At 38.8% G+C, this 15,540-nt stretch overlaps 1 protein-coding gene across 1 annotated transcript; it reads right to left on the bottom strand.

Annotated features, from left to right (window-relative positions):
- Positions 1-884: 884 nt before the first annotated feature.
- LOC107742378 (fascin-like) lies at positions 885-7,801 on the bottom strand. The gene is made up of 5 exons (XM_016555329.1): positions 6,839-7,801; positions 4,068-4,224; positions 3,011-3,132; positions 2,708-2,875; positions 885-2,610 (listed from the first exon to the last, which is right to left on the bottom strand). Exons 1-5 carry the CDS (start codon positions 7,659-7,661, stop codon positions 2,405-2,407), a joined length of 1,476 nt encoding a protein of 491 aa, XP_016410815.1. The 5' UTR covers positions 7,662-7,801; the 3' UTR covers positions 885-2,404.
- Between the last annotated feature and the right edge of the window lie 7,739 nt (positions 7,802-15,540).

The raw sequence follows: 15,540 nt of genomic DNA, 5'->3' as shown, positions 1-15,540 counted from the left end.
ATCAAAGCTTATTTATTCAGCTTTCAGATGATGTATAAATCTCAATTTCGAGAAATCGACCCTTATGACTGGTTTTGTGGTGCAGGGTCACAAATAGTATTGAAAATTACTAATATCACAGAATTTAGGATGGATAGTATGCACATTGGAAATCTTTTTATAGCTTGCCTTGCAGCAAAGATCACATGCTTTCAATTTGTATTTCTATCTGCATTTTAGATACTGAAGCTCCTTCATTGCAGTGTGGTGTCCTTTCAGTTACAATTTTAGGCTCATTGAACTTCAATAAATGACTGTTTCAATAACTCAGCAGATGGTTTGAACGAATCAAGTGAGCTAGTGATTCAACGGCCAATTCAGATGGACACTTTCCCTGCGTCCCAATGTGCATACTATCCAGCCTATCTGCCCTAAATAGTATTGAAAATTACTAATATCACAGAATTTAGGATGGATAGTATGCACATTGGAAATCTTTTTATAGCTTGCCTTGCAGCAAAGATCACATGCTTTCAATTTGTATTTCTATCTGCATTTTAGATACTGAAGCTCCATTACAGTGTGGTGTCCTTTCAGTTACAATTTTAGGCTCATTGAACTTCAATAAATGACTTTAGCTAAAAAAAAAAAAAAGGATGGAGTTGAGATCTCAGGAGAAAACTAATTTCTCTCATTCTGCTGCAGCGGGGTAAGCTTTCAAAACAAACTCTGGGAGCTGCGCTCATACTTCACCAAATCCTGCTCAAGCTTAATGACAATTACCTAGATAAAGTCATATCACTTAACAAGAAGAAAAGTGTGTTGATCATTGCTTTGCCACTTAAAGAGAACTAATATTTCTAAATGTTTATTTTCTAGAATTAAAAACAATTCACTGACAAGAGTTTCATATTCAAACTGTATTTATTTCCGGATTTCATTTGTACCCATGGCACATGAGGAAACATAACCATAATATCAAAGCAATATAAAAAGACATTTGTAAAGACTTTACAAAGTATAATGTGGAATGTCTTTCCCCCCCATAATGGCCTTTTAAGGTACAGTCATTATCATTCCCTTAGCAATGGGAGATCATTATCATGTGAAATGATAGCTCTATTCTTAAATAACGAGCAGTTAAGCTCAGAGTGGCTCGGTTAGTTTGATGCACACCTGAAAACTAATTAAGCACCAGTTTAACCTCAGGTTTAAATCTTTAAGCAATCTTGTGTGAAGTGTTAATGTCTTCATTTTGGCTTTTTCTCCGTGTTGTAACGTGTATAAAGGAATGAGGTTTATGATAATGTCTGTGCCTACTCAAAAACAACAACAACAAAAACAGAGTGTTAGGTGACATTTCCAGATTAGACCACTGCACGAGTCCAGTGAACCCAGACCCGCCATTCCTTTGAGAATTGTCCGGTTTAAGAGGGGAAAAGTGGTTTAATTTAGCATAAATACTGTGTTGAACCTGCAACAACATATCTCACGTCAGTATCTTCACACACAATGCAACGATGACATCACTTTCGAGTTGCAGAAAACAATTTCCACTTTAATATCTATACTTCTTTTTTCCCCGCCCATTTGCAATTCCAGGCGTAACCCTAATTTTGAGATGAGGGACTGTACGGTACCAATCCAGTTCTCTTGGTTTTCCTCTTTTGAAACATTAAAATGAATTCTAATGGCACAGATAGTGTGGCGGTACACAAAGCACTGCGGTACTTCAAACACGAAAACAAAACAGTTTAGCTCATCGCCTTCTCAGTGGCCTGAGAGCTTCCTTCATAACTCTGTCAAGTGTATGGAGAAAAAAAACAAAAAACGAAACATTCATACATTTACCTGTAAATATTGCCTTAGTCCTCGGGTCATGAGGGTAGGTACTTATGAATACAGTGGGAGGCATTACATCATCAATAGCTCACAGTCACAAGGTTTTCTTTAACATATTTCGCTATGTGTTAATATTAAGAGTGTGAGGCTCATACAGGACTGTGCAAAGACTAGGAAGAGGGATCACGCTAGTCTGGTACATCAAAATCCTGTGTCTCAACGTGTGGCGCCCGCATAGTCGATCTTCCAGAGAGTGAACCGACTTGTCGATTAGTATGACAGATTAAGAGATGACATTAGATGTGCTTAACCACACAACACAAATTTGGATGCCAGTTAAGTCCCAGTTTTGGCCGCTTGTCATCAATGAAAACCGCACAACACTGCGGTAATGCTGTGGCACACAAACCCTGAAGAGTTTAGACAGAATCAAGTATACGTGACTAGAAGTAAGACCCTTCACCTTTGGGTTTCTCTCTGCTATTGGCCTGTGTGCTCACTCGTATTCAAAAACCATATTCAAAATGCATAACAGAAAGGGAAAAACGAGAAAGAAAAAGCCACAGTGGTTACTCAAGTGTTTTTAGTACTCCCACAGAGTGGAGGTGTCCAGATCGTCAGCATTGGCCTTCAGAACACCTGCGTGATCGCCCTTCAGATATTTCCCCTCGGTTGACTTGATAGCCACCTTGTTGTAGTCACAAAACTCGAGGAAGAAGTCCACCGGGGTGTCGCTACTGCTGAGCACGTTCGACTCACTGCCCACCATCCAGTATTTCCCAGTGGAGTCTGAGAGGAGATTCAAGGCATCATGAAAAGTCTTAAAACCTGGCTTTTCCTTTCCAAAAAGATCATCTAAATTAGAAACATTAAAGTGCAAACAAACCTCGCAAGCTATAGGCTCCATCTCTGAACTCCAACCCGAAGACATCATATGATGAGCGGTTGGAGTCCAGGGTGCCGGTCACCTTCCTGCAGCCAATGAAGCCATGCTCCCCTCTCAGCACGATGAGGGGCCTATTGATGAGCTTCATCAGGAACTCCTCGGTCTCTCCTGGAAAAAACAATTTTTCAAAATGAAGACTCACAATAGCGAAGCACTCCACTTAACATCTATCTATCAACAAGTTTACTAAATCACTGCAGCATTTCCAAACAAAAGGTTGAAACAGGGGAAATAGTGTGCAACCTGCTGTGTCAATAGTGGCAGCCAGCTGTCCGTTCTTTTTGGCAGCCACATATTTGCCATTGTTGGCACGCAGGGTTATCTTCTTCCCACGCCACTCAATGTCAAAGTAGCAGTTAGCAGACCTGGTTGAAGAGATTATACATTAAACTATGAAATATAAAAGATACTCCAAAAAGATACTCCCATCAGCAAAATTATTATCAAAAATGTAAAAATGATGCATGAAGTTTTACCACACCACAGACTCCGTTTGTGAAGGAATACTATTCTAGCATGCTTGCATTTTGTTTCATTTACAGATTTGCATAATTTGTATTAATTCTTTGTTTGTGTTTAATGCCACGCCAGTTTCCACCCTGGAAGTCATGTACAAATATAATAAAATAATTAAAACCTACAGTACACTGCCGTTCAAAAGTTTAGGGTCAGTGAGATTTCAAAAGTAACAAAGACATTCATAATTTTACAAAAGATTTTGATTATAATTTTAAATAAATGCTGTTCTGTTGAACTTTCCATTCATCAAACAATTCAGAAAACAGATGTATTGCAGTTTCCACAAAAATCTGCACAACTGTTTTAGACATTGATCATAATACGAAACGTTTCTTGAGCAACAAATCAGCATATTAGAATGAGTTCTGAAGGACCATGTGATTCTGAAGACTGGAGGAGAAGAGACTTTGTTTTTGTTAAAAAAAAAAAAAAAGTTGACACCAGTGTATACGTTTTGATTAAAAAGTTTAAAACTGAATGTGGTCTGACTTTAATTTTTTCAAAAGGGTCTTTCATTTTAATTAGTTATAAATTGAAATGTATTAATTCTGATGTTGAAAAAAACTAGTAATAGATTAAAATACTGCTTATAGATTTATTTTAACTGATTGCAAGATGCCCTTTACAATCTAATTAAATTAATGTTGTATAGTTAGTGCAAGACATTAAAAAATAGGCCCACAAACAGGCATAGATTCTTTAATCTAAAGACTGTTAGTATGAAAATACTGACAATACTAAGCTCTCTTCATGATGGCATGTTCCTGTGATTCACACTCACTTAGTAGAGGCAGTGCATTGAAGGCCACCATTAGCTGTGAGGGTCCAGTATTTGCCAGTGCAGGTCCTGAAGGCACACTTCTTCGTGTCCTTACTAATTTCCATCTGGAAAGTCTCCTGGTCACCTTCTTCATCCTGGTTGGCCGAGAGGTCCATGCCTGTCAAACACAAAAACACAGCATACTGTAAACCACATTATAACCACCACCAAACCCCTGGCTTTCATCAGTGTGAGCACACAACACATCTTTGATCTGGATCAGCCATGCTGAGTGAGCAGAGAGCTCGGCAGTTTTAGAGGTGCTGATCTTTGAGATTACTTGACTAAAGAGTGTTGAATGCTATGGACTATCCCTCTGGCAATTGCTTTGGCCTCCACACACACAGAGTTAATCCCTTTAAGAATTTTTGACTCATATATGCCAGGATGCTTAGTGGGAGGCTTCAGAACAACAATAGTCAATGCATCCGGTTAGTAGTTTAGATTCATGGAGCTCAGTGAAAGACCAGACCACCAGTCCTCTACTGCAGGAAATCTAATTAAACTCCATTGTGTGCATTTAGACACACAGTCATTAGATAAATTTTGCATTTATGGTCTAAACCTCTTTGGAGAGGAAAACAGAAGACCGGTTTTTGAACGGAAATATTAAAGCTACATAAAGACAAACATCTACAAAATGAAGTTACAGCTGAAATATTATTAACATTTACTCCGAGAATGAATCCTACAAAGTTTGGTTGGAGAAATCAAGAATCTTTTGGATTGCCATGGTTTATTTTTCAAACATACATGGTCAAATACGTCATCTATATTTTTAATCTGTGATTCACCATGATTGCTTTCATGTTTCTAGTTTCACCAAGCTCGTAATACAGCTACACAAAATTGCGTATTAGCACTGCTGCGGCCTGGCCTCTGGAAGGCAGATTGAGTTTCCCAAAAAAATGCGTGCCTGAATGAGCAAGGAAAATAAATGGCCAAGATGAGAAACACATGGCTGCAAATGGAAGATCTGCAAAGGAGAATGACTAAGACGCCCGGAGACTTGCTCTAAATCAGTCTCAGGCAGGACAACAGGGGGAAAAAACCCCCCTCCTCAATCATTCTAGGGAGGTATGCATCCTCACCCGACATTTAAATGGTTTGGGAGGATCTTTTAAGCCACCAGCAGACACACCCCCAACCCCCATCGCTCGACGCCTGACTGCGAATGGTCGATCCATCCACACGACAACTGCAGGGCTTCTATTCCCCAGTGAAAAGCCTTTAACCTTGGCAGCAAAATATTGTAGGGACATACATTTTGGATATTTTAAGTCAATTTTACAATTATAGTGGATTGCCAAACACTCGGTCAACAGGGTCAAGCAGCTGCAATCATATAGCAGCACAGACAAATAATCCTCAAATGAATACAAAATATAACGCAAGACACTGTTGGGAAACCATTTAAGCACTAACGCAACGACAGACATCCGATGTCCTTGCCACAAAGGAAGGAAGAGCAGGCAAGCGAGCAGGGAGACTCCTAATCTGTTAAGACAGATGCATTTAAGCGAGAGTACATCAGTGTTTTTTGTGCGTGCTGAAATGGCTAAACTTGTGCATAGCGAGGCTCCATTGTTCTGCGTGCTGGGCTGCCTAAAGACTCTCAGCAGCTGGGCTGCATGGTAAGCTGGGGCCCAGAGCATGCTGTCTTTGTTCTCCTTCTACTCTCAGCACACGCCTGAAATCTCGGCCCCCTCACAAATTCTCTCAAAGGGACATGACACAAACATTGAGTCTTATTCTCTAAGGATTGTATCCCTGAAGGCAAATATTTGATCTAGGCAAGCATGAGCATTGGTGGGGTCTCGATGTAGTAAGATGATGTGCATCATAATTAAGTCCAGATCACTGTAAGCAAATGGCATGAACTGCTTTTTAAGGATAAATGCAATCTTGCACTATCACAAGGCTAAATGAATCACAAACATAAAAGAAGCAAAGTCTAAGAAACAAAGGCCATATAGAAGAGCCAATCATGACCTGCAGAGACCACGTGCCTCTTGTCACAGACCCAACACCCTGGCACTGTCCTGCCTCATCTAGCAATACTGGTAAACCAGAGCTGGGATTGCCAAGCAAATCCCAGACATCCTCACATAATGATGCCATTTATGTCTTTCAATTAAATTTTTTTTCAATTTAGCAGTTATTAAAACATAGCAGATCATCTCATTTCATTTTCAGCAGTAATAGGATAGCAAAGCTGTAATGGTGACGCTGAAAAGCACGATATTTTACCAGTGCAGCGTATAGCACTGTATAATTTGATCTATTATTTCAGTCTGGCAGTCTCAGGTCAATTCTTCTGGGTGTTTAGAGTAATGATTGCCTTCACTCTCAACTTAATTACAGCACGCTAGCCTCTCCAAACTACAGCCGTTATGGAATTTACAGAAGAATGATTGTGCAAAGCTGCAGACAAGGGCTTGAGTATTGATTTCATTCTCAACTAACAGATTTCTATCGTGACAATAACCAGAGTACTGTAACCCACAGAGAGTCATCAGACAGACCCCCCCACACTTTTCCCGCATTTGCACTGATCCACCCCTGGGCTCTGCCCATTTCCACACAACCACAAAAAAAGAAAATAGTGGAATACCTATAATTAAGAATGAGCTGTAGATAATTATGGAGGATTTACAGGAACCCAACCCTGACTGATGTACTCTTACATAAACGAGCACATAAGTAACTGACAATAAAGCAGCATCATTTACCTTGCCTGGTGGACACATTCCTGTCGTTGCCAGCGGTGAGGACCACTTGAGGGTGGCTCTGCTCCATAACAAAAAGCTCGTCTTTGCCAACCTTCGAGCTCTTGCCGGCCTTCATGGTTCCACTGGGACCAGAGGGAGCCAGGTACTTCCCAGTGCAGTCTCTGAAGACAACCTTCCCGGACCTGAACTCCAGCGTGTACCCCGTGTTCTTGTCAGGGTTTGGGGACAGGCCTCCGTCGTTCTTCAGGAACCGGTTGTCGGATGTCTGTAAGTGGTACCTCTGGTCCTGGAAGACCAAGGTGATGAGGGAATCGACGCCCCAGGGAACGTCTCGGTCAATGGCGATCTCGCTCTGCTCGGTGCTCAGGTGCGCGTATCTTTTCCTGGTGACGCTGAAGATGTTGACCTGGGGGTGCATGGCAATGTGCACGCTCCATTTCTCTGCGATGGAGATGGTCTGAGCGAAGCAGGTGATTCTGTCCTCGGTGCCGCCCAGGTAGCGCTTGTGAGGCTCAGACTGCAGTGACCAGCGCCCATCATCATGTGCAGTGATCACGAACCGACAATCCTCGCTCGGGGTCTCGCTGTCACCAGTCACGTTGCCGTCTTTGTCAGCTGCGATGTATCTCCCCAGATGGCTCTTCAGGTAGAACGTGCTCGAGTCGTCGCCGTTCTGCTCCAAGGTCCAGATCTGTTTCTTCTTCATGCTGGTGGCTGATGCATTGATCTTGAAGCCGAACGTTTCAGCTGTGAGGTACTTGTTCCCACAGTTGATCAGTCCGAATTGGATTTGGAGCATGTCGCTGGTTCCGTTTGCAGTCATGTTTCTTCTCGGCCTTGCTGGAATGGGTTCTGCTGGTGCACCGTGGATGATGTTGACGGGTCTCTTTGTTTGAAGGCGCCTCTCTCTCGCTCTCTGCAGCCTCACAGCGCGAGCGCACAGACACAGCTGTGGCTTTTATACAGATGAGTGATGTCACGCGCGCCGTCCCGCCTTCCTCCATCACTCTCTCACAGCCCAAAATGAGTTGGGAAAGACGGAATTTGATCATATTTTCACTAGTGAAAGAGTTTGACAAACGACTTCGTTTTTCAACTGCGCTGAATATATTGCGTAAAATAGACGCGAGCATCCTCGCGCGTTGGAGAGATGTCGAACTCTCGCGTGCACTTGAAAGAATAGTTCATTCAAAAAATGAACGTTCTAAAAAATGACGCACACTCATGTCGTTCCAAACCTGTCCAAACCACATTGGATTGTATTTAAACTGTATGGACAAAAAAGAGGGACAGTTTTCAACATAGGCTATGTGAACCTAGACCACAAAACCAGTCATAAGTGTCAATTTTTTAAAATTGAGATTTATACATTATATGAATAAATAAGATTTCCATTGATGTATGGTTTGTTAGGATAGGACAATATTTGGCTGAGATACAACTATTTGAAAATCTGGAATCTGAGGGTGAAAAAAAAAAATCTAAATATTGAGAAAATCGCCTTTAAAGATGTGCAAATGAAGTTCTTAGCAATGCATATTACTAATCAAAAATTAAGTTTTGATATATTTACAGTAGGACATTTACAAAATATCTTAATGGAACATGATCTTTACTTAATATCATAATGAGTTTTGGCATAAAAGACAAATCAATAATTTTGACCCACACAATGTATTGTTGGCTATTGCTACAAATATACCCCAGAGACTTACGACTGGTTTTGTGCTCCAGGGTCACATATCTTCCTTTGTGTTCCACAGACAGAAGAAAAAAAAAAGTTTGGCAAGACATGAGGGTGAGTAAATGATGACAGAGCAGTAAGTATGCTGTAAAAAAGTAGGCCTATTTTAAAATTGCTAAATTTTAAGGAAAAAAATAGATGGCAAATGACATAACAGATCTTGGTATATGGGTTACATAAATGTACATATAATGTTTCTGCTGCATGATGAGTCTCTCAGCAGTTGTTTTACTTCAGGGCAAATGCCACTTCGCCGGCCAGAGAGAGGATGAGGAAACACAATGCAGTGTTTATTCTGCACAAAGATATATTCACAGGCTGCACATGTTGGTCAGTGGGTTCAGGAAGGTCTAGTCAAATAAACAGCAGCTTCATCCAAATACCACTGGCACTGTTTCAACAGCAGCACACAGGCATGAGAAAATGATGCAGGACAAATATTCCACAGTGTGTCTGTCTTTGTAGTTACTATGATTCTTTCATATGACTTATAAATCACATATTCCTTAAAAATGCTTGAAATGTATTTATTGGCATATATTTATTACAGAAACTATGCAAAACTTAGTGTAAATACACAAGCACATTATAGCTTTTTGGAAAAATCATCTATAGGTATTTCAATAAAAACAATTTTCATATAAAAGGGCAAATATAAGATTATTTAATGAAACAAATGCATTTTGTGTAGAGTAACTGGATCAGACCATGAGCCACCAGTTTTATTTGCATGTCAGATTAGATATTTATCAGGCATATTGTTAGGAGGTGAATATAAGAGTGTTTGAAGGGGAATTTCCAAAACAACATACAATATGTATAGTTATTTATGCTTATTCATCTTTGGAGCAGTTTAAAGTATAAACAGGTAAAAAAATATATATGACAGTACATCTCTAAAACGTAAAGTAGTGGATTCTGGTGTATAATTATGAGAAAGTTTTGCAGAAAAAGAGTGAATGTGTCAGTGAGAAAAATAAATATATTTTAGCTGAAAAATAAATTTTTTGGAGAGTATGTACAGTACAGCTTTATTACGTAATGAATTGCACACCCTTTAGAAACTAATTATCGCTTTGATCACCATATTCACTGTTGTAAACATACATACAATAAAATATTATTAAAGATCATTAATGTCATGCTGAATACTTATGTTTTATTGCATAATGATTTTTGTTATTTGTATTAATATTACTGAAACATATTAGTGGTTTAGTATATTATGGGTGAAAACAAATATTCCTATAAAAAATATTGTGTTCGCACAAAAAATTCCAAAAAGAAAAAGTGCACTTCAAATACCTGGATAATGCACTTAACTAACTAACTGAATAAATAAAATTGCGTAATGTTGAACTCGTGCATTCAACTGCAGCAGCTTTGAGTATCAGAAGGCTATCAGGTTTCGATGCTGGATGACAAAATAATCTTATGAAACATATACACTAGAGAGTTGAGAACACAGTGCATAGCAAAAGTGCACAGTATATATAGTACGTCATATGGGACACAACTAGAGAGAGAAAGAAAGAGAGATGAAATCCTCAGCTTCCAGTCAACTACAATTTAGCCCCCATTACTTATCTGGGATGATTAACGAGCTGAGAATGGCCATCTACTTTGCACAAATGTAAAAGGAAACGGCCATTTAGCAAAGCCATCTCCCTTTTTGATCCTAATGCATAATGGAAGACAGTTGTGGCATTTGTCTAGGCTGATGTTTGCCTAAAGAGATTAAGTGTAAATCACTGCATGTCTACCACACAGAATTTCACCTTAATCCTTCAAAAAATTCTGAGGTTAAAGCTACACCCATAACGTTGGATTCTGAATAAGTGGGAATCTATCTGCATTTCTAAGTGCAAGCTATCTTTGTTAAAAGTGTGAAGCCAGATACTCCAATCTGCTGTGCTAAAATAAACCAAGGTCTGCAGCGTTAGCACAATGAAAGCTGATCACAGCAAAGCAGACACAAGAGAACTTTCAGACACAATATGTAGAAAGCAATCGGATATTGGTCAAAACATATTATCAGAAATGGTTCTTGCACCAACATGTGTTTTAATGGGGGTTCACATCACCATGTTCTATAATCTACAGACAAGGAGGAAATTTTAAATCTTAATAAAACTTCAATAAGCACACTGAGAAAATTAAATATTTTCTTAGTGTGCTTATTAAGGCTTTTATTAAATGGACAGTTCACCCAAAATAAAAATGTGCTTAAAATGTACTCACCCTCTGGCTATCCAAGATGTAGATGAGTTTGTTTCTTCATCAGAACAGATTTGAAAAAAATGTGGCATCACATCACTTGTTCACCAATGGATCCTCTGCAGTGAATGGGTGCTGAATCAGGAGAGAAATATGCACGGATCAAGCACTGTTTACAACTACTGAAAAATAGTTCAAAAGTATGCTGGTGGGTTTTGTTGTAAGAGGACAACAGGGAATTGATTTTTTTTATGGATAATGGACTCATATTTTGGCCAGAAATGGCGGTTTCAAGTTAAAACCCATTAATGATGGATTTGTTTCTACAAACATGCAGCTTTTTGCTTCACAAGAAGGTAACTGATAGACTGGAGTTGTTTGGATGATTGTGATGTTTTTATCAGCTGTTTGGACTCTCATTCTGACGGCACCCATTCACTGCAGAGGATCCATTGGTGAGCAAGTGATGTAATGCTAAATTACTCCTAATCTGTTCTGATAAAGAAACAAACTCATCTACATGGCCTGATGGGGATACATTTTCAGCAAATTTAATTTTCATTTTTGAGTGAATTATTTCTTTAATAAAAGCCTCAATAAGCACACTCAGAAAGACAAATATATTAAGTAAGCACAGCAACTCAAGGCAATGACTGTGGCCCTGCTGTGTATAATGTTCTGTCTGATCCAAACAGAGTCTTTTGTGTGCTGAGATTGTGTTGCTGAGAGAGGATAGCGGGGTGGGCATGAGCTGGCGGCGGCTGGTGATGTGAGGCTGACTTTGCAGATGCCTGAAGCCACGCAGCATGGCAACAGCACACAAACCCTTGTGTGGCTGAACGCTCGGTCACTCTCTCTCCAAACAGCAGATGTGCGCATGGAAAACTTTAGAAACATTTTGTATCGCCTCTCTTTCATTTGAAGAATACGAGGAAAAGGTGCAGTGCCCGGCGTTTTAATGCCATGCTGCAGTACTGCGTCAGTATGCGAGCTGGCAGCGCTCTGAGCAGATGCAGACTCCTCCAGCGCCCACATCCTTGACACGCACACCCCTCTGGAGCCCAGCCAATCGGACAGAGCTGCTGACAGACACAGCCTCGTGTAGCCCCTCCCTCGAAGTGAAACCACCAGAGTCTGCATTACAGAGCTTCTTTGTGTTCACCATGATGAGTAATTTCTCATTTCAGCAGCACATTTACCTCACGGGCACTAGAGACTTTACTAGTCGACAAAATAAGCAAAACAGTTGTTACTGTGCAAATGCTGCTGCCAGTTTTGTACTTTGCATGTGGTCCTAGCCATCCACAACAATAGTGATTATGTTACAATAAACACACCATACAAGGGCTTTGAAGGACTTCTATGTTGAACAAATGTTCCTTTATAACACAACATGAAACATTAGTCAAACCTGCTGTTCACACATTTGAACATTAAGGTCTAGTTCAACATTAACCACAAAGTTTTTTCCTAATTTTGAACAGCTAAAATACATGCATCTAAAATACATCAAATATTTAACATTTGAAAACTAAAAGACTTGTTTTGCTAGAAAAGTGTGTTTGTGCTCTCTTCCCTTATGAAAAAGAAGCGTGCTTAATTGCACTGAATGTGCACTTGTAGTGTACTTCACATCTTAAAAGTATATTTTGCAGATAATATAATATGAATGAAACAAAAGGCAACTTAAGTGTACTTAAATGTTTCTTAACACAAATATTACAAATATATTTAAATATGACATACAAGTTTCAATAGAAATTACATTAAAGTATATCTTAGTTTACCAAAAATGCTTGTATATTCAGCAGTACACTTTAACCATATTTCAAAGACAATAGACGTAATTCTGAAATTACATATAATGTACGTTAAGTCCTGCTTAATTCAGGCAAAAAGCACTTAAGCTATTTGCATTGAATATACATTTAAACTATAATACCTTTTCAGTTAATTTCACTTAACACACAATTAAGTGTCCGAAAACATTACATTTAGTTTGTGTATATTCCTTTAAGGTATATTATTTCCATAACTGTGTTCTTCTTTTTAACAAGGGTTTACTTAAGATAAATGCCACTTGGTTTGATATTTTGGAATCCTTTCATACATTTTTATTTGTGTCAAATACGTCTGTGATGACTGTATATCTCTTTACATGACACCTGCGTTAAAAGCGACATTGTCCTGAAACATGACGTGTACTGTGGATCTTTGTTTGCACGTCAGCCTCTGGCTCAATAGCTCTTATTTTTGGACACCAAACCACAGTGGAAGAATCCAAGAGGATGTTAAGGGATATTTCCTGCATGGGCGTATGTTTCTGCCACACTTCCTCTTAACTCTGTTGAGGTGATATAGCAAGGCAAATCAGACAGAAACACATCAGAAGGTCACTGACCCAAATGTGGTGCATAAGAGCACTTTTTGCAGCTCTCACACCTCTTGGTCTCCTCCTCTCAGCTGAGCAATGACTGACCTGTTTCCCACAGATCTGAACTGATAGCAGCCACTCTCTGTGGAAAGTTTGCACTGACTCACTGACCTACATACAGTAACGTGAGATGCTCATAGTGGGTTAGGCATTGAATGCAATTGGCTCACACCTATACAAGATGATGATCTGGCACAGACAAATTGGATTTTATAATTTGTACAAAACTTAGATGTTTTTACATTTCTATTCACCATTAAGAGCAAAGGGGTTTATTAGAGGGCCAGATTTGTGTTATGCACAAATTAATAACGAGGCAGACTTCACCCCAAAGGAAATTATGTTCTTACAGAAATGAAACAGGAAATTAAATTAATATTGTTCCTTCATTATTAAGAGACCTGACATATCAAAGGGGCCATATATTATCCTTATTGTTATATAGCGATTCCCAAATAAATAAATAAATGGACATGAAATATTAATCTGAGTTGGACTTATTTTTTTAATGTGAGAAAACAGACAGCAAAGCGATATGAGATACATGAAACTAGTACAGCTATGTAGGAAATCAATTCAATTTACTTTGAATAGCAGTCCCAACAGTTATGCAGTTAGGGGCCTTTATACAAAAAAATATTTTACAGCAGAATACAACGACTGATTAATTATGTTTAGCATTCCAGATAAACATGTAAAAAGTCTATATAATAAACAGTGTACACATGTCTGAAGTAATACGTTTCTATGCTAATTAAAATTAAATGTTTAATATTAATTTCATTTATGTGAAAAGTGGCAGTTTTAAACTGTGCAGTAAATCTCATCTGCAGTACCATTTTCTGATGACTATTCCACATGCTGGAGACTGTGGAATGACATTGTTTTGGGCACAGGAAAAAGCAGAGGGAGTCCAGGGATGGGGTGAGGGGAACAGAGAGAGAGCAAGGGTAACCTTCACTGCCCCCTCCCAAATCTACATTATTTCATTATATGCCTTTTTTTTTATCTTGCAACACAAAACAAGTTATCAAAATGACCAAGTTGCTCTTTGAAATACGTGACCCTGGACCACAAAACCAGTCATAAGGGTCAATTTTTCGAAATTGAGATTTATACATAATCTGAAAGCTGAATAAATAAGCTTTCCATTGATGTATGGTTTGCCTTTAAAGTTGTCTAAATGAAGTTCTTAGCAATGCATATTACTAATCAAAAATTAAGTTTTGATATTTACAGTAGGACATTTACAAAATATCTTCATGGAACATGATCTTTACTTAATATCCTAATGATTTTTGGCATAAAAGAAAAATCAATAATTTTGACCCATACAATGTATTGTATGGCTATTAGGGCTATTGCTACAAATATACCCCAGAGACTTAAGACTGGTTTTGTGCTCCAGGGTCACATACAATGAAAATGCACTGTGATCACTGGCAGTCAAGTTGAGATGCAATTTTGTTTTGTGTATTTTTTTAAATTACAATACCATTCAACAGTTTGGAGTCACTATTTTAAAAGGGAATTAATCCTTTTATTCTGCAAGCATACTGACATATAATGTTACAAAAGATTTCTATTTTACATAAATGCCACTCTTTTAAAATGTCTATTCATCAAATAACCATGGAAAAATTGCATGTCATTTTCCACAAAAATATGAAACAGCACAACTGTTTTCAACATTAACAATGAGGAATGTTTCTTGAGCAGAAAATCAGCATGTTAGAATGATTTCTGAAGGATCATGTGACACTGAAGACTGGAGTAATGATGCTGAAAATTCATGCCATCACAGGAATAAATTACATTTTAAAATATACTTAGCATGGTGAGCATAAGATACTTCTTTTGTGAGAAACCTTTGAACAGCAGTGTACATATTTGTGTTGGGATCTGAGTCACCACCTGGGTCTTCGTGCTGAATGACAGCAGTATGGCTAAATTAACATATCTTACACTCATGATTGCTTTGATCATGTTTTATCTTGCCTTGCCTATCTTACCCAAGTGAGCTACAACTGGATTCCTCACAAAACAGCTGCATGACGTCCCTGATTATATGTATTAGCTTTATTTAATTAAATGCACACAAACAATCCACAATGTGATACCAGTCAAAAACACGGCCACCTAATCTGACTAGAATTCAAAAGTGAAGAATGGCTTGTTTATTTCTGAGGAGCAGCACCACTGGATGTACTGTTTCCCAACTGCAGCTCTTTCATCACAACCTCCTCTGCTCAACAAAAGACCACTGGGGAGCTCTCCACCCCTCCAGCAGCTGGGGTGAAAGGTCAC

The sequence above is a fragment of the Sinocyclocheilus rhinocerous genome, unplaced genomic scaffold (genome assembly GCF_001515625.1).
Source record: "Sinocyclocheilus rhinocerous isolate Xijiao unplaced genomic scaffold, SAMN03320098_v1.1 scaffold2086, whole genome shotgun sequence".
Lineage (NCBI taxonomy): Eukaryota > Metazoa > Chordata > Actinopteri > Cypriniformes > Cyprinidae > Sinocyclocheilus > Sinocyclocheilus rhinocerous.
The sequence above is the reverse complement of the archived record's forward strand: the minus strand, read 5'-3'. Positions and strand labels throughout refer to the sequence as shown.